Here is a 20,471-nt window from a genome sequence, read left to right as displayed (position 1 = left end):
TAATTGTAGGTGGTTGGAGTTAGTAGAAAGTTCATAATTATAGGTAGTGGGGTGGAGGAAAATAAAAAATCATGGGGAGTGGGGTTGGAGGAAAATAAAAAAGGTATGGGTGGTGTTTTTTTATATTTTTTTTTCTTCAAAAATTGCCTTCCGACCTACCCATACAATTAATGCCAGAACTGTCCTTATAACATTCACCTACTTTTATCAACTATGCACGATACGATATCAAAGTTTACAATTGATTTACCTTTAGTTATATTTGTTTATTATGTTTATTATGTGATCTCCTCGTAGAACGAAGAACAAACACATGTATAGATAGCAAATTGCTATGGCGCGATGTACGTACATGGCATCTAACGTCAAAACGTTGAGTTGTACGTCCAAAAATCAGAAGTACAGTTTGTCTTCCACACAATATTGTGAAAAACTGAAAACGTAAAGTTCCCTTTTTTATTTGACATTTCATTTGCAAATTGATCACTTGTGCCGAAATTCAGACTTTTAATGGGTCTGTAGATTTTTAAAGATGTCATTTTCGCGTATATTTGCCGATTTTTTGTCAAAATTTTGTATCAGAAGGAACATGGTTTGCTTGATCAAATGATAAATGTCCGTTGTAATATGGTGCGATACCACTTACAAACACGCTAGTCCTAATACATGTATAAATTAAATAAAGTTTCAAAATGTACAGTTCCGCTGATTTTAAATCATAATTAGGCATTTTAGAGGACTCAAAACGGCAGTATTTCGACATTTTGGCGCCCTACGTTGTGACGTTCGTGACGTCATCACTGATAACGCATTGTTGCCAAGACGACGGAAAAGTAGTTTAGAACCCTTGTGCTACAGTTGGACAAAGTTTCATCAAAATCGAAGGGAATGTCATATTTGACGAATAAGGTATCGATTCACCTTAAGTAATAATATGTACAAACAAAGTAGGGAAAGACGCATGGTTAATTTGATCACCAATAGTATATCCCTTCAGGATACAAAAACAATCAAAGTAACAAAGCTATGTACTCATGCTATTGCTAAAAATATCATTTTAGGCGTAATTTGATATTAAAACCAAGTTCTCTTTTTTTCCCCACGATTTTTTTATCAAGTAACGGGATTAAAAGCAAAGAAGTTATAAATAAATAGGTGAAATATCCTGTAGGTCAATCTTAAGAGTAAAAAACAATAATTTCTAAGATTCAAGAACCTGTTGCAAATATTTCTTCCTAAAGTGTCATTTCAGTCCAAAAAACAAACAGCTTAAACTAAAAATATAACTTTAAATAGGTATACAAACTTGAATCAACAGTATCATCATATTTTAGATCTGGTCCCCCTGACGACTTGACAGTGTCATACATATCCTGAAGACTGGTAATTGAACTGACCCGCGTCAATCTCTTGTCAGATGCATAATAAATGTCCTCCATAATATTGCAGTTTAATTCTGGTATAATCAAGTTAGGATTTCCTGGAAAATATTGAAAGAGACAAAAAGCTAAAACATAATAAGCGTATAAAATCTACACGTACGTTTATTTACAAGAGTTTAAATCATTCGAGCAAAAAAAAGTATATTCACACACAAGTCCTTGGTACATGACCAGTCTTAAACTACTGAAAGATTTAGCCGGGTATGACCTATCTTTGAAACTGCACAGTCAATTACATATGACATATTCATCAGCTTTTGCAAAATTTGTTTGTATCGATTGTGTCTGAAGTATTTAATGAGCTAGATCACAATCAGTTGTGTCTGATCTATTTAATTAGCTACTGGACAATCACCTGTGTCTGACCTGTCCATAGAGCCGCTGCACAATCAGTTGTGTATGACTTATTTACTGAGGTGCTGTCCAATGAGCTGTGCCTAACCTATTTAATGAGCTTTTTTACATTCATCTGTGTATGACCTATTACATCAGCTGCTGTACAAACTTCTTTGTCTGACCTATTCAGTTAGCAATTACACAATCACCAGTGTCTGAACTATTTAATGAGCTACTGCACAATCAGTTGTGTATGACCTATTTACTGAGATACTGCACAATCACCTGTGCCTGACCTTTTTAATGACCTAATGCACAATCACTAGTATATGACCTATTAAATCAGCTACGGCTCAATCTGTTTTGTCTGACTTATATAATGAAGAACTAAAAAATCAACAGTGTCTGACCTATTTAATGAGCTACCGCACAATCAACTATGAATGACCTATTTATGGGCTACTGTGCAATCAGCTGTGTGTGACATATTTAATAAGCTACTGCACAATCAGCTGTGGATGTCCTCTTTAATGAGCTACTTTACTATCAGTTGTGTCTTACCTATTGAATGAGCTACTACAAAATTAACTATGAATGACCTATTGAATGCGTTACTGCACAATCAGTTGTGTCCGACCCTATAAATGAGCTACAGCACAAACAGCTGTGCCTAACCTATTCAAAGAGCTTCTGCACAATAATTTGTGTATGACCTATTTAATGTGCTACTGCACAATCCGCTTTGTATGCCCTACTTAATGAGCTGATGAGCTATTGCACATTCAACAGCTTTTGACTTATTTAATGAGCTACTGCACAATCAGCTGTGTCTGACCTATTATATGAGCTACTTACAATCAGCTGTGTATGACCTATTTATTGAGCTGCTGCAAAATCAACTGTGCATGGCCTAATTAATGACCTACTGGACAATCAACTGTGTATAATCTTTTTCATAAGCTTTTGTCCAATCAGCTGTGTATGACCTATCATTGAAGGTTCCATGTTCACCGCCGTTTGAATACATCTGCGGATGTCTCTGAATTGCTTTTTGTACTTTTAGCATGTGTAAATGTTGAGTTCTGCTCAACCCGGGGCTAGAGGGCATGGACGGTAGCATGTACTTCCACTACCGTCCGTGAACAGGCTCAATCAAACCGAGCCTGCAACATTTTCGTTTTTGTCGTGTTGAGCGACCTGTGAAGTTTCTACTTTTTCTATTCTATTAAATGAGCTACTGCACAATCAGTTACGTCTGACCCTTTTAATGAGCAACAGCTGAATCAGCTGTGTCTGACCTATTTAAAGAGCTACTGTATGATCAGTTATCTAGGACTTATTTACTGAGCCACTGAAAAATCAGCTGTGTCTGACCTATCTAATGAACTACTTCAAAATCAACTTTGTTGGGCCTATCTAATGAGCTACAGCACAAACAACTGTGTCTGACCTATTTAATGAACTACTGTACAATGTGCTTACTAATCCACCGACAATTTTTGACAGTGACGTCATTTTGTCAACAAACTATAAATAACCATGGAATATCCCCAAACGGATGTATACTTATATTAAATAGAAATATGTCCTTATCATATCAGAATCTATAAGTAAGGTATGGCCCAGTGGATGTGTTGGCTACTTGTCATGCGGGCGATGTAAGTTCGAAACCAGTGGTATAGTGGACGCAACTTGACCCCGATGGTTGAACTTTGCATTATAATACATAATGAGACACAACCTATTGTTAAAAAGGAGTGTACGTAAAACACGAGCTGTACGAGAAAAAGGAAATATAAATTTGTGTAAATATAAATTAGTGTATTGGAAAGTTTTATCTGATCAAATGTAAGTATATATACTTTGATACTGCACTATATACAAACTAATTCCATATAAATATACATGGCTACCCTAAGCACCCTTGATTTCTACAATGAAATAATCGATATGAATAATCAGCCTAAGGTCAACCATCGCGGTCAAGTTGCGACTACTATAGGCGAGGTATACTTGATATTTATTTTGTAGCAAAAAATATATTGTTTGAAAGACCAGTTACATTTGTTTTCCTTGATTTGTTGTTGAAATGTTGTTTTATATGTATTTCGTGTTAGTTTAATTATCAACCATTTATTTCATTATGAAGTATACCAAATGTTAATGTAACATATGTCAGTCAGTCCATTGTGTTTTAGAATACATGTAGCTTTCTCAATATTCTCCAAAGGCTCGTTACAGTTAAAATCGTGCTCATTGGCATTTTAGCCATTTTATGTGGTGTGAAATGACTAACGTTTTCTACAAAGTTTATTCTGTATGCATAATTCGTGAAACACAAAAAATCAAGATAACTATATAGATGAATAAGAAAATACTTTGCAGGAAAAAAAATCCGCCGTTCGGATTCGAACTCGGTACCTTTCGGTTATTACGACAGCGCCGTTGTCCTCTGGGCTACGTATCCATACAGGCTATTGGTAAAGAAACATAATGACAATCCAGTACAATATAAGGTAAACATTGGAAAGTAAACACAATATGACGACACTGTCAGGTATCCCTGGTCGGCTAGTAGTATGACGTATTTACTGAGCTATATACTGCACAATGAATTGTGTCTGACCTTTTTAATGAGTTACTACACAATCTGCTGTGTCTGACCTATATAATGAGCTTCTGTACAAACAGCTGTGTATGACTTTTTTAATGAGCTACCACACAAGCTTAGTATGACCTATTCAAAGAGCTACTGTATAATTAGCTGTCTATGAACTGTTTTAGAACCTACTGAAAACTCTTCTGAGTATGACCTTTTTCAACCACTATGCAAAATTCATATGTTTATAACCTATTTTCAAGCTACTGTAAAATCAGTTTTGTACGACCTATTTATCGAATTACTGCAAAAATTCTGTTGTGTATCACTTTGGTAAGCTTCTGTACATTTTGCTATGCATAATCTTATTCACAAGGTACTGCATACTTCAGTTGTGTATGATGCATTTCATGAGATACTTTACAATCAACTTTGTTTATCTTGCTTAATGAGCTTATGCACAATCAGCTACCAAGAATGATTTAACTAATGAGCTGTGGCACAATCAGTTGCTATATCAATAAGATACTGCAATATTAGCTGTGTACGACTTATTTAATGACCTATTTCATTAGCAACCACACAATCAGCTCTGTATGACTTATTCAATGTGATACTGTACAGTTATCTATCTATCACCTATTTCAGGAGCTAATGCACAGAAAGCTGTGTGTCAACTATTTCATGAGCTACTGGACATTTTAGCTGTGTATGACTTATGTATTAATGTGCTGTACAATCAGCTGTGCATGAACTATTTCACGAGTTATTACACTTTTCAGTTGTGTACAACACATTTAGTGAGCTAATGCATATGCATGATCTTTTGTAATTCCACTGCGTATAACTTATTTTTGTGCAATTGCATAATCAAATATTTAATGACCTATTTCATGAGCTTTTGCACTTTTTAGTGATGTATGACCTATCTAATGAGCTAAAGTACTTTCAGCTGTGTATGACCCTTTTTCCTTTATGCAGCTGTGCAACCAGCTGTACATTACCTATTTTGTGAGCTGCTACACAAATAAGTAGTACAAGACCTATTTAAGGAGCTGCTCTATGATTCAGATACATATGACCTATTCCATGAGCTGCACAAGACAAGTGACTTACGTATGACCAGTTCTCATGTTACTGCATACCTCAGCTGTGTTTGACCTATTACGTCTAATTTACTATTGCAAAACTCATTAGCCTAACAGAAAACTATCATATCAATTTATAAATGAGTTACAATAAGAGAAGACTCACTCATAATGTTTGTTTGAAGAGGATCCATGCTAAACTTTGCTGAAGGCGGAAAATCAAAGTTTTCAAAACGCTGAATAGGGTTTACAAAAGGCTTTTTGCCAACCAAAGCATTGGAAAAGACCTTTCGTTCTAGGTATGTGTCATACACTTCAACGTCTTGATACTCTAAGATATAACCATATCCAAGTCTAAGCTGAGCACTGAAAAGAAACACATCAGAGATCGCCATTTTAGGGCCATAACTGTCTAATCTTTTTTTTTTTAAATTAAAATATCAAGGTACAAATATAACAACTTATTTTGTTTATTATTCTGAGTAATAACCGTGCCGTCTTTGCCAGGCAATCCGTAATACCTGTGAATGAATTTGGCTCCTGTGTTATATAGAAGTTTCTCATACTGGTGTTTATTGAACAAGTCCTCTGCTAAACCACTATTTAATGGTCACATGCAACTTTCTTAGTTCCGATGTAACTTACAAAAGTACAAGTTAAAATCTTTCCTCCCGCCACACCCCTTTACATTTTCAAGAATGTAAAATTAACTGTACATGTTCATATTGTATCTATTGTATCAATTGTTGCGTAAATATGGTAATAAAAGTAGTTGATATTGTATCAGATTTGCTGCTTCCAGTATTTTTTTTTCAGGTTATCAACATTTTCTTTGATATCCTAGGACCTTGACTTACATTGGCTAAACATTACCGTAGATATCAGTGTGCATTGTAAAACTTCTTACTAGGTCAGGATGTAGTGACAGTTTGATGTTGAACGGTTTTTCACTGTGTCATATCAGGATTATACAATGTGAATTTCAGTCTGACTCTTCCAGCCTTACCATATGTAATGCGGAATCTAATATTAAATCATTTTGACACTGTTTAAAAAATGTTATTATTATTATTTCTTTTGTTTTGTCTGTCGCTCAAATTCTATTGACCAGAAGTGATGCATACTAGCTTTTAATACCTTTAGAAATTTTGTGGCGACATCATGAATTTACAGTTTACGGACTTCTCTCTTTTGTCATTGGTATTCGTATGTCATGACGCACAAGATGAGTGTTGAGATCGAGACTGCGTCAGTTTGCATGCATTTGCTGAATGTTACCGTATACGTTGGCTATGTTGACTTGCACTCATTAGTAACGAACTATCAATATTCCATTGTTTGTTTATAAGAGAAGACTCACTCATAATGTTTGTTTGAAGAGGATCCATGCTAAACTTTGCTGAAGGCGGAAAATCAAAGTTTTCAAAACGCTGAATAGGGTTTACAAAAGGCTTTTTGCCAACCAAAGCATTGGAAAAGACCTTTCGTTCTAGGTATGTGTCATACACTTCAACGTCTTGATACTCTAAGATATAACCATATCCAAGTCTAAGCTGAGCACTGAAAAGAAACACATCAGAGATCGCCATTTTAGGGCCATAACTGTCTAATCTTTTTTTTTAAATTAAAATATCAAGGAACAAATATAACAACTTATTTTGTTTATTATTCTGAGTAATAACCGTGCCGTCTTTGCCAGGCAATCCGTAATACCTGTGAATGAATTTGGCTCCTGTGTTATATAGAAGTTTCTCATACTGGTGTTTATTGAACAAGTCCTCTGCTAAACCACTATTTAATGGTCACATGCAACTTTCTTAGTTCCGATGTAACTTACAAAAGTACAAGTTAAAATCTTTCCTCCCGCCACACCCCTTTACATTTTCAAGAATGTAAAATTAACTGTACATGTTCATATTGTATCTATTGTATCAATTGTTGCGTAAATATGGTAATAAAAGTAGTTGATATTGTATCAGATTTGCTGCTTCCAGTATTTTTTTTTCAGGTTATCAACATTTTCTTTGATATCCTAGGACCTTGACTTACATTGGCTAAACATTACCGTAGATATCAGTGTGCATTGTAAAACTTCTTACTAGGTCAGGATGTAGTGACAGTTTGATGTTGAACGGTTTTTCACTGTGTCATATCAGGATTATACAATGTGAATTTCAGTCTGACTCTTCCAGCCTTACCATATGTAATGCGGAATCTAATATTAAATCATTTTGACACTGTTTAAAAAATGTTATTATTATTATTTCTTTTGTTTTGTCTGTCGCTCAAATTCTATTGACCAGAAGGTGATGCATACTAGCTTTTATACCTTTTAGAACATTTTTGTTTGGCGACATTCATGAATTTTCAGTTTATCGACTTTCTCTCTTTTGTCATTGGTATTCAGTTATGCTCATGACGCAAGATGGGTGTTTGAGATCGGAGAACTGCGTCAGTTGCAATGCATTTGCTGTACATGTTACCGTGTATACTTTGGCTGTGGTTGACTTGACTCAATGATACCGAGTCTACAATTTCCATTGTTTGCCTTTTTCTCGGTGCTTCTGAGGGATCTACTTTTCAGATTTTATTTACTTCACAACAGCAGGTGTTAAGTGCTGTGTGGCAGCCGTAAAAAGTCGCCCCGACTTCGTCTCAGTGTTGCAATATTGTCTGGTCCTTCGGGATCATTGATTTCAACTTATTCAGATCTGAAGATGGAATACTGCTTAAGCCAGTGATATGGAGCTTGGGCAGTGTTGCATTTTCAATAAGTGCTCATGAACAGACTCAATCAAACCGAGACTGCAATTTTCACTGTTGGCCTTGTTCTCGGTGCTTCCGAGGGATCTACTTTTCAGATTTTATTTGCTTCACAACAGCAGGTGTTAAGTGCTGTGTGGTGACCGTTAAAAAAAACCCCGACTTCATCTCAGCGTTGTTCTGTTTTCTGGTCCTTCGGGATCATTGATTTCAACTAATTCAGATCTGAAGATTGAATACAGCTGAAGCCGATGCTAGAGGGCATGTGCAGTTGCATTTTCCATAAGTGCTCAACAGACTCGAATCAAACCTAGTCTGCGGTTTTCACTGATGCCTTGTTCTCGGTGCTTCCGAAGGATCTACTTTTCAGATTGAAGCCAGTTGCTTCGAGTTCGTTGAATTTGCAGTTTACGTTGTTGTTTAGTGTTCAGCATCAGTCAATTGCATCTCTTACCGTAAATTGTATACGATGCCATTTACCACTTTAATTGTAATTACCTTGTGTGTAGTTTGGGGTCACTAGGTGTGGCCCTTACAGTACTTCGTAAGACCTAGCTAGCTTAACTGTTTTGCATAAGGCATCAGTATAACGCAAATTACCATACTGGCACCACTGATCCGGTTGTGTGATTGTTTGTCCTTCCTTCTCTACGCTGTTAGTGGTCTCCAATAGTTCCCGTTGAAAGGGGAAGCATGCAATAACACAATTGGTTGGACTCTTGCGGTAATGCACTGGTGTGTCTTGGATGCCATTAGCCATAAGGGTATGAGTTTGCTTGAGTTGCTTCAAGCCCTTGCATTGCATTACATTTAAAGTACAGGTTTTTGTTAAAAGTTCTGATTTGCTAGATGCGCCTGGTCTCCTTTCGGTCTATGAAACGCAACGACCACCCTATCGACTCACTTTCTCGAGCGACCAACATATATCCCAACCTTATTTATATATTATATGAAATAAATGTAATATAGTCATCACTAGATCAATAATAAAGATTGACAATACTGCAAATATTTATCTTATTTTCATGTTATCTTAAATATTGACAACATATAAATATTCATCGACAAACAAAGAAATAATGAGATACAATTCATCCCTTAAAATCTAATAAAACTCTGCAAAAAAGCAAGCAATGTTAAAAATGCAATTGTGACGGTAATAATCATGTTAAGAATATCAAAGTGAATTGCTCTTTTTTGTTAATATATCTAATATTCTACAATTCTGTTCAATGATTTGACCACATCAGAAAACATTGTTATTGCTTTTGAACATGATAGTCCTACAGTTTGTTTGTTTGTTTGTCTTCTTTTAATACTCCATCACTATTGTCTCTAGCTGAAAATGGCAAAGACTCGTGAGATAAAACACTTTTAATTGGCATCACATGAAACAACATATCTTTAGCTCTGTATGAGGTATGAAACATCTTTAATTCCATTACAAACTGGAAAAATGTTACTAGAGCTGCCTCAAGGTTAAATACCAAATTCAGTCAAAATCTAACCAGAAACACACATTTCTCCATGCGTTCAACTTTAACCTTGACAAGGCAGTCTGAAACACAGCTAAATCCCCCGTCACTGTTATGGATAGTGAAAGGGTACACCTTTGACCTTGAACTGTGCCTTGACCTTGAACTGATATGGCTGACCCATGAATTCTGCACAACATCTTGAAGAGGTGACCATTTGACCCAAGTTTCATGAAAATCTTAATAAGGATTTAGAAGATACATAGCTCAAACCTTGGACCTTGAGTTGTGAACTTGAACTTGAGTTGACCTGGCTGACTCATGAGCTCTTGATGATGTGATCATTTGACCCAAGTTTGATGAAATTCCTTCAAGGGATTTAGGAGATACACAGTTCACACAAAATGGAAGGCTCAAATATTTGACACCAAGTTGTGACCTTGACCTTGATCCAGCATGGCTGACTCATAAGTTTTGCACATCATCTTGGATAGATGATCATTTGTCCCAGGTTTCATATGAATCCTTCAAGGGCATTAGGAGATACAGAGTGGACACAAAATGGAAGGCTCAAACCTTTGACCCGGAAGTGTGACCTTGACCTTGAGCCAACATGATTGACTCATAAGTTTTGCACATCGTCTTGATGAGGGGATCATTTGACCAAATATTGATGAAAATCCTTCAAGGGGTTTAGGAAATACAGAGCGGACACAAATTCAAAGGTTTAAACCTTTGACCTCGAGTTGTAACCTTGACCTTGAGCTGAAATGGCTGACTTATGGGGTTCTGCACATCGTCTTGATGAGAAGAGCATTTGATCCAAGTTTCATGATTATCCTTCAAGGCGTTAAGGAGATTTAGAGCGGACACGAAATGAAAGGCTCAAACCTTTACTTTAACCTCGAGTTGTGACCTTGACCTTGAGGTGGCATGGCTGACTCATAGTCTCTGCATATTGTCTTGACGAGGTAATAATTTGACCTAAGTTTCATGTTTATCCTTCAAGAGGTTTAGGAGAAACAGAGCGGAAACGAAATGGAAAGCTCAATCCTCTGACCTTCAGTTGTGGCCTTGACCTTGATTCGACATGGCTGACTCATGGGTTCTGCACATTGGCTTGATGAGGTGATCATTATACCCAACTTTCATAAAAATCCTTCAAGGGTTTAGGAGATACAGAGCGGACAAAAATGTTATAAAAGGACGGAAGGACGGATGGAGACCATTCCTATAACCCCCATCACTTGTGATGGGGGATTAAGGATTAATAAGACATTTTTGTTTTTGTAGTAAATAGAATATGTCATACATAAAGGTTCACTAAAACACAGGAATGGGTAGTTCTCAAAGAACTTGTCAACTTCCATAAGGGTAGCTCATCTACACATAATAATAATGATGACCTTGAAGTTTTATTGAAATCTAAAGGCAGGTCTTGAGATGAAGTCAAGGTACATTAAGTCAATGAGAGTTCATTTAACCCTAAATCCAGTTAACTATGCTCAACCAGACGATTCAGACAGGTTCACAACGAACCCTTATCTACAAACCCTTGTTCTATTCCCCAATATGTAATCCAGGTAAACTGTCATATTGAAATACAAACAATAACTTACTTGTAGTCAAGAGACAAGTTGCGCCCAATATATACTGGATCGTTAACATGTAACGAGTCAATGGTTGCTGATAACATTCCTTCACTGTCTATTGCAATACCCACGTGATGCCACTCTCCATTAAATAGAGAGTTTCCAAAATTGACAGTAAAATATATACCCTTGGCTTCTTCCAACCCATATGTAACGAAAATTCCATGAATATCGACAGTCAATGAAAAGTCAAATACAATACTATCAGGCAATTCCAAATCTGGTGTTCTGAAACGAAAAAAAAAATTCTAATTGACCTTCAATAGTGACCTTCTTTTTACCTTTGACCATCAACGTGTGCGACACACAACAAATTTTTTGTTTAGTGATACAAACTCCTTCAATGCAATTAAACGTTTACCTGACCTTAAATAGGTACCTTAACCTTTAAACAAGAATAATTAATCATGTATGTCATAATTCACATATCCTCCTCTTACATACAAAGTTTTATGAACCTAGTTTGACTACGTTTTGAGTAATTACAGGGCGGACAGATGAACAGATGGCATTCCTATAGTCCCATCTGGCCTTTCACTAGTAGGGGACTAATAACTTAAACAATGTAAACATTTACTTACACAAGAAATGCAAACAGAGCAAGAGTTGATTTTACTGACATTGGTAATGCACAGAGTAAAAGCTGATTTTACTTCCACAACAAATGCTAACAGAGCAAGAGTTGATTTTACTGACATTGGTAATGCACAGAGTAAAAGTTGATTTTACTTCCATAACAAATGCTAACAGAGCAAAAATTGATTTTCCTTTCACAACAAATGCGGGCAATGACAGGATTAATGCAAACAGAGCAAGAGTTGATTTTACTGACATTGGTAATGCACAGAGTAAAAGTTGATTTTACTTCCATAACAAATGCTAACAGAGCAAAAATTGATTTTACTTTCACAACAAATGCGGGCAATGACAGGATTAATGCAAACAGAGCAAGAGTTGATTTTACTGACATTGGTAATGCACAGAGTAAAAGTTGATTTTACTTCCATAACAAATGCTAACAGAGCAAAAATTGATTTTACTTTCACAACAAATGCGGGCAATGACAGGATTAATGCAAACAGAGCAAGAGTTGATTCACTGCCATTGGTACTAGTAATGCACAGAGTAAAAGCTGATTTTACTTCCATAACAAATGCTAACAGAGCAAAAATTGATTTTACTTTCACAATAAATGTGGACAAATAATGACTGTACTGGTCGGCTAAATGCAAACAGAGCAAAGGTTGAATTTACTTACACAAGAAATGCAAACAGAGCAAAGGTTGAATTTACTTACACAAGAAATGCAAACATAGCAAAGGTTGAATTTACTTACACAAGAAATGCAAACAAAGCAAAGGTTGAATTTACTTACACAAGAAATGCAAACAGAGCAAAGGTTGAATTTACTTACACAAGAAATACAAAAAGGGCAAAGGTTGATTTCACTTAAACAAGAAATGCAAGCAAAGTAATAGTTTATTCGACTTATACGAGGGCTCTTCAAAATAACATAGACTTTTCTCTTTTACAATTATACTTTTTACTGACTGCACTGCAAATCTGAAGTGATTATGATCATGTAATCAGGAATACTGCCTCCTAAAAACAGTCACTTACACGGATCTGGCGGACGGCGATCATATTTCAAAGACGTTAATGACTTTGTGCCATCATTAAGTTTAAGCATTTATTGATATTTATAAATTTCCTTTATAAATTTTCATAAGAAATACTTAAGTCAAAACAAATTGTTTAGAATATTCAAATTGTATAAACACTTATGCTACATATCTTGGACAGGGTACTCAACGTGAGTACTTGGTCTTTATATACGGCGTCATACATTGGTATTAATGTCCCAATGTCCATTTGCAGTTTTTCCATTTTCTCCCTCCATCTTCGCTGTCTTTAAGCAATTCTGGACCATTTGAGAATTGTTTATACCACTTGAAGATAAAGGCACGGGTGACAACATAATGTTGTGGCGCCTTTTCTTTAGTTTATGAATTTCAGTTGCTGTTCAACAAAATTTCTCCATAACTAAGCAACTGTCATATTATCTTTGCGAGTCGATGACGACATTACATGCATTAAAACATTAAAACTCACTTAGTTTCTACGTTGTTTTCTTTCGCCTCCCACGTCGGACTGAAACTATACTACAGGTGCATATCGCTGCACTTTGATGTATTTTTGGGCAAACAATTATACTATTAGTGCAATTATTGGCGATCGAATTCAAATCACGACAGATCAGATGCGACTGTACCAGTTATGCATGGCTATGGTAATAGAAATGTTCGATGCGCTTCACATATCAGAAAAATGTTACAAAAATGTATGACCTATTACAGAAAGATTGCAAATTACAATGATATACTGCCCACTGCTATTTACAAAATACATGTATACGACAACTGATAGCAGAAGTATAAGTTACTTGTGAAAAACCCTCGTATAAGAAATGTACACTGGGGAAGAGTAAGTTTTACTTGCACAGAGAATGCAAGCAAAGTACACAGCTATTTCAAGTAAAAGTGAATTGTAGGTATTACGTACACCATTAAAGCAAATAATGTGGCTAGTGGAAGATCCCCATTACTAGCAACATGGTGGACTTTGACTTTCATCATTACAGACAGTTCATTAGTGCTTAATCTAAAGGTTGTCTGCAAGGTTGGAGGCTGCTGGCCCATAGCAGCATTCACTAACATTGTATAATCTGTTCTTGATGCTGAAAATTAACAAGAGGGTCATGATGACCCTGGATCGCTCATCTGAGTAATATGAGCTACATGTTTCAAATGTCAAACTGATGATAAAATATTAGGAAAGTCAACAGGTCACATTTATGGTCAATGAAATTCAGTTTTACGATTTGTGTGCAAAACTGTGTATGTCATCAAAATTTCAAGGCTATATCGTAAAAAAGCAAGAAAGTAGGTCAGTAGGTCAAGGTCACAGTCAGGTGACATCATATTACTTGAGGTCATCAGGTAATTATAATTCTAACACGACCAACGAATAACCTACATACATATAGAGCAAAATCTATCTCGGGTTATTCTGCAATAAACCACTCGCGTGCAATGAAGTCATCCGATCTAGGTGCGTAGCACGGTCGTAAAAAGTAGTTACCATTTTCTCTAACACTGGCGATACTAGTATGTCATATTAGAATCAAAATAACATGTTCCCAAGTGTGATATATCGTAGAAGAACCCGAGTTCTTCGTTCTTATTACAAACGATATATCACTCAGGCCTACGGCCTTCGTGATATATTCTTACGCATAAGAACTCAAAACACGGGTTATTCTACGATAAACCACGTTTGGGAACTTATTATTTCTTAATTAAACAGTCTTGGAAATAGGATCATATGATTTTAAAGTAGTTTTTCCTATATAACTCACATAATAACTAAGTGACCCCAGGGCGGGGCCTCTTTTAACCCCAGGGGCATAATTTGAACAATTTTGGTAGAGGTCTACTAGACAATGTAGCATACCAAATATCAATGGTTTCAGACAAGAAATTTTTTAAAGCTTTTTCCTATATAAGTCCTTATAAAACTTGGGATCCCCAGGCAGGGCCTCTTTTCACCAAAGGGGTACAATTTGAATAATTTTGGTTGAGGACCATAAGACAATGCTACAAATCAAATATCAAAGGTCTAAGTGTTGTGGTTTTAGACAAGGATACTTTTAAACTTTTTTCCTATATAAGTTTATGTAAAACTTGGGACCCCCGGGGCGGGGCCATATTTGACCCTAGGGGGATAATTTGAATAATCTTGGTAGAGGACCACTAGATAATGCTACATACCAAATATCAAAGCCCTAGGCCATGTGGTTTTGTACAAGAAGATTTTCAAAGTTTTCCCTATATATAAACCATGTGACCCACGGGGCGGGGCCATATCTGACCCTAGGGGGATAATAAGAACAATTTTGGTAGAGGACCACTAGATGCTACACACCATAGCCTTAGGCCCTGTGATTTTGGACAAGAAGATTTTTAAATTTTTTCCTTTCGGTTGCCATGGCAACCAGAGTTCTATATGGAATTCAATTCTTTGAACAATTTTGAAAGGGAGGTACCCAAGGATCATTCCTGTGAAGTTTGGTGCAATTGTGCCCAGTGGTTTTCAAGAAGAAGATTTCTTTAGAAATGGTTGACGCACGATGGACGACGGACTAGGCACGATGGACGACGCATAACGCACGACGGACATCAAGCGGTCATGTCCATTAAATTTCTTGTTTCTCTGAAATTATAAAATACATGAAATTAAAGAAACAAGAGGGCCATGATGGCCCTATATCGCTCACCAGAGTTTATCTGGCCTACTGACCTAGTTTCTGACCCCAAATGACCCAGTTTCGAATTAAAACTTAAGATCATCTATCAACCTAAAGACAAACATTCTGATCAAGTTTCATATAGATTGAGTCACAAATTTGTTGACGCACGACGGACGAAGGACGACGGACTACGCACGATGGACGACGCACAACGCACGACGGACATCAAGCGGTCACAATAGCTCACCTTGTCACTTCGTGACAGGTGAGCTAACAAACATTAAATTTCTTGTTTCTCTGAAATTATAAAATACATGAAATTAAAGAAACAAGAGGACCATGATGTCCCTATATAGCTCACCAGAGTTTATCTGGCCTACTGACCTAGTTTCTGACCCCAAATGACCCAGTTTCAAATTAAAACTAAAGATCATCTATCAACCTAAAGACAAACATTCTGATCAAGTTTCATATAGACTGAGTCACAACTGTTGCCTTTAGAGTGTTCACAAACTTTTCCTTTGAATTGAATAGGTGACATAGTTTTAAACTCCTAAATGACCCAGATTAAATTTGAACCTAGAGATCATCAAGATACACATTCTGACAAAATTTTATAAAGATTGAGTCACAACTTTGACCTCTTGAGTGTTCACAAGCTTTTCCTGCGATCTGGCCAACTGACCTAGTTTTTGACCAAACATGATCTAGATTCAAACTTGACCTAGAGATCATCAAGACAAACATTCTGACCAAATTTCATAAAGATCAAGTCACAACTGTGGCCTCTTGAGTTTTCACAAGCTTTTCCTTTGATCTGACCTACTGACCTAGTTTTTGACCCCATATAACCCATTTTCGCACTTGGCCTAGAAATCATCAAGATAAACATTCTGGCAAAATTTCATAAAGATTGGTTAAAACTGTGGCCTCTAGGGTTTTCGCAAGCTTTTCCTTTGATTTGACCGGGTGACCTAATTTTTGACCCCACATGACCCAGATTCAAGCATGACTAATAGATTATCAAGACAAATATTTCGATTAATTCTTATAGTTTCAAACTATAATTATGGTCTCTAGAGTGTTGATAAGACTTTCTTCTGATGTGGCACTGTGACCTAGTTTTTGATTCAACATGATCCAGTTTCAAACTTAACCTAGAAATCATCAAGACAAACATTCTGACCAAGTTTCATAAAGACTGAGTCAAAATTGTGGCCTCTGAAGTGTTCACAAGCCTTTCCTTCAATTTGACTGGGTGACCTAGTTTTCGGCCCCAAATGTCCCAGATTCAATCTTGACCTAGACATCATCAAGGCAATCATTCTGAGAACGTTTCATAAATATTGGGTCAAAACTGTGGCCTTTAGAGAGTTCACAAGCTTTTCCTTTCATCTTACCTACTGACCTAGTTTTTGACACCACATGACCCATTTAATTTCTTCCAAAAGACTTACCTTACATTACTATTTGCATATTCTGTCGGGTTAATTTAGTCCTCTTTAACCTACCCATGAGCGATTTTTACAGCGTGTAGAACTCACAATACACCGGTGCGCACGCACATCTCTCCCAAACACGTTAGTTTCATTTTATCGGCGTTACTGAAAAGACGTGATTTGTTTCTCCGCTATTTGTTTTTTGTCTTTTGGTAGGTGGAGCAAGTGTTTGACTTGTTATTATGTCTGAAGAGCAGATTCGACGCTCCGAAGAACAATATACGCCACAGAATACAGCTGAGGAAGGCAAAATTGTGGAAGGATGCTCGCCCAAAAAAGTTCCACAAACTTCTGAGACGTCGTCGGTGAAAGCCCCAAATAAGAAACGTCGCAACCGTTATGACGAACTTGAAAAGAAATTCGATAAAAAGTTCGACATGTTGCTGAACTAGCTGACAAAAAGTAAAGGTAGAAGTCGTAGTTCAAGTTCTAGCTCACCTAGTCCGTCACGGTATAGATCTCCATCTATTTCTTCTGTTGAAAATGACTGTCAGAATTCTCGTGTTGAAGATTTACACTCAACCTTGCAAGACAGTGGAGCGCATTGCATATAAAGGGTCTCATGCTGCAAGAATGGGTATTATTATGCAGCTATACGTACGACAGAATTTAGCTGCAATGCTCCAGTGTGTAGTCTGACTCTTTCAGTAAAGAGGACTTTGAAAAACGTATTTCGCTATGACCACTCACACATTAGATCAATTGGTCATGTTGGTGCATTCCATCACATAACTCGGCGTGCCGTAGCAATGTCAGACACTGCATTATATGAATTAAATGATTCAAGTGAACTTTACAGTTTACCGCTTGAAAGCGATGGTATTTTTGGGTCCCAACTTGAGTCTCTGCTGAAATCTAGAAAAGAACAAGTGAATTAAGTATTGCCATGCAATACAAAGTCCCCTACTGGAAGGCACCTAATTTTCTCTCCTGCAGTATAACATAAAGAACTGATATCTGTCAATGATGTATAAACAATATTGTACTATATATACAATATGTTATAACAACATACTTGGATTAAAATGTGCATATATAAAAACCCACAGTTGTTTTCATATTGAATTGTTTTGGCCGATTACAAAAAAGTTATCATATAAGTTATTTATAGTACCAACAAACGGAAATTAATCTTAAAAAAAATCTATATAATGTAAGTATACAAGAAACTCTTTACCAGGTAGAGATAGGTCAAAATACACCTAAAAATTGGATGTAACATGCATGCTGTACCACAGAAAAGTGGTCTCGATTTTTCTCTACGGCCAGTAATAAAAAAGTTACAATAAAATCTATTTATAGTAAAACAAAGGGACGTAATTCTAAAAACAAGGGTGCCTCATGGTGGTGAACATTTGGTCCAAGTTAAATCAAAATCCCTCAATGCATGAAGAAGAAATGCTCCGGACAAAGTCATTCTTGAATTTGACCTTTGACCTCTAAATATGACCTTGATCTTAGACCTAGGGACCTGGTTCTTGCGCATGACAATCCGTCTTATATTGGTGAACATTTGTGCCAAGTTGCATTAAAATCCCTCCAGGCATGAAGAAGAAATGCTCCAGACAGTCATTCTTGTGTCTGACCTTTGGTCTCGAAGTGTGACCTTGACATTAGACATTTGGCCTGGGTTTTGCGCAAGACATGTTGTCTCATCCAGGGGAATATTTGTGCCAACTGATATCTAAATCCTGTTTTGCATGACTAAGTTATAGACTTGACAGAAAATAAATCCTATTGACCTTTGAGCTCAAAGTGTGACCTTGACCTTTAAGCTAGGGTAATGGGTGTTGCGCATGACACGTCATCTCATCATAGGGAACATTTATGCCGAGTAATATTGTAATCCCTTGATGAATGACAGAGTTCTGGATCGGACAGGAAAAAAACCCATATTGACATTTGACCTCCAATTGTGACCTTGACTTTTGAGCTAAGGGTCCGGGATTTGCGCATGACACGTCGTCTAATCATGGGGAACATTTGTGCCAAGTAATATTAAAATCCCTTAATGAATGTCAGAGTTATGGACCGGACACGAAACAGATCCTGTTCATGCTATGTTAACATTTGACAGTGTGACCTTGACCTTTAAGCTAGGGGTCTGAAAGTTGTGCATGACACATCGTCGTATTATGAGGCACATTTGTGCCAAGTAATATTAAAATCCCTTCATGGATGGGAAGAGTTATTGACTGGACAGAAAAAAAGACCTGTTGACTTTTGACCTCCAATTGTGACCTTGACCTTTAAGCTAGGGGTCCAGGTTTTGCACATGACACGTGTAAAATCCCTTCATGGATGGGAGAGTTATGGACCGAACAGGAAGAAAGCCCTGTTGACATTTGACCTCCAATTGTGACCTTGACCTTTGAGCTAGGGGTCCGGGTTTTGCGCATGACACATCGTCTCATCATGGGAAATATTTGTGTCACGTAATATTAAATCCCTTCATGGATGGGAGAGTTGTGGACCGGACAGGAAAAAAGCCCTGATAGACATTTGACCTCCAATTGTGACCTTGACCTTTAAGCTAGGGGTCCGGGTTTTGCGCATGACACGTCGTCTCATCATGGGGTACATTTGTGCCAAGTAATATTAAAATCCCTTCATGGATGGGAGTTATGGACCGGACAGGAAAAAAACCCTGTTGACCTTTGACCTCCAATTGTGACCTTGACCTTTGGACTAAGGGTCTGGGTTTAGGGCATGACACGTCGTCTTATCATGGGGAACATTTGTAATATTAAAATCCCTTCATGGATGACAGAGTTATGGACCGGACACGAACCAGTAGGGACTAAAAACGTAAACAAGTTGATGAATTACTACCTGACTTACATGTAAGCAAAACATCAAGTTCTTCGGGTACGAAGAGGAAGTCCTACACATCCAGTAGAGATAGAGAACCTCCTGCAAAAAGGCCACCATATGATGGCAAGAACTGGTATGATAGATATCAAAGTTCCTTTGACAGATCAAGCTATTTTCGTATCCCTCGGGTGTCAAGAGCAGGAGAAAAACGAACAGTTTCTATGGGTCTCCACCATCAGTAAAATTGAAACTTCAATGGTGGTTCCAGGAAGCGAACATTCAAAAGGGCAATGTTTTCAATACAGCCCGTCAACTGTTACTGTGACCACAGATGCGAGCAGTACATTAGTCTGGGTAGGCCACATGAAAAGTTTTACAGTGCAAGGCCATTCGTCTCTAAACAGAACTGCTGTGCACCAGATTTTCAATCTATGGGGCTAACCGATGATGAATCTATTGCAACAGTGGAGAACAAGAAAACTCCTCTGTTTTGC

The 20,471-nt window shown here is 37.1% G+C and overlaps 2 protein-coding genes across 10 annotated transcripts in view; both read right to left on the bottom strand.

The window, feature by feature from the left end:
• Positions 1-6,163, bottom strand: part of LOC123562449 (uncharacterized) — a 70,881-nt gene extending 64,718 nt beyond the window's left edge. The window contains exons 1-2 of one of the 2 annotated variants that reach the window (XM_053537528.1): positions 5,632-6,163; positions 1,307-1,480 (exon numbers count right to left, since the gene is read on the bottom strand). In XM_053537528.1, the coding sequence (XP_053393503.1) occupies positions 1,307-1,480; positions 5,632-5,860 (403 nt within the window). In that variant the 5' untranslated portion in view covers positions 5,861-6,163. The remainder of the gene's footprint in view (positions 1-1,306; positions 1,481-5,631) is intronic. The other variant, XM_053537527.1, reaches the window with a different exon arrangement.
• Positions 1-20,471, bottom strand: part of LOC123562448 (sushi, von Willebrand factor type A, EGF and pentraxin domain-containing protein 1-like) — a 447,821-nt gene that overhangs the window by 181,261 nt on the left and 246,089 nt on the right. The window contains exon 42 of one of the 8 annotated variants that reach the window (XM_053537526.1): positions 15,467-15,627. The exons of the other annotated variants lie outside the window; for them this stretch is intronic. Within the exon in view, the coding sequence (XP_053393501.1) occupies positions 15,611-15,627 (17 nt within the window). The 3' untranslated portion in view covers positions 15,467-15,610. Of the gene's footprint in view, positions 1-15,466; positions 15,628-20,471 lie in introns of those variants that run through there. 8 annotated transcript variants of the gene reach the window in all.

Source organism: Mercenaria mercenaria, chromosome 2 (genome assembly GCF_021730395.1).
Source record: "Mercenaria mercenaria strain notata chromosome 2, MADL_Memer_1, whole genome shotgun sequence".
In the NCBI taxonomy this organism is placed as follows: Eukaryota; Metazoa; Mollusca; class Bivalvia; order Venerida; family Veneridae; genus Mercenaria; species Mercenaria mercenaria.
The sequence above is the reverse complement of the archived record's forward strand: the minus strand, read 5'-3'. Positions and strand labels throughout refer to the sequence as shown.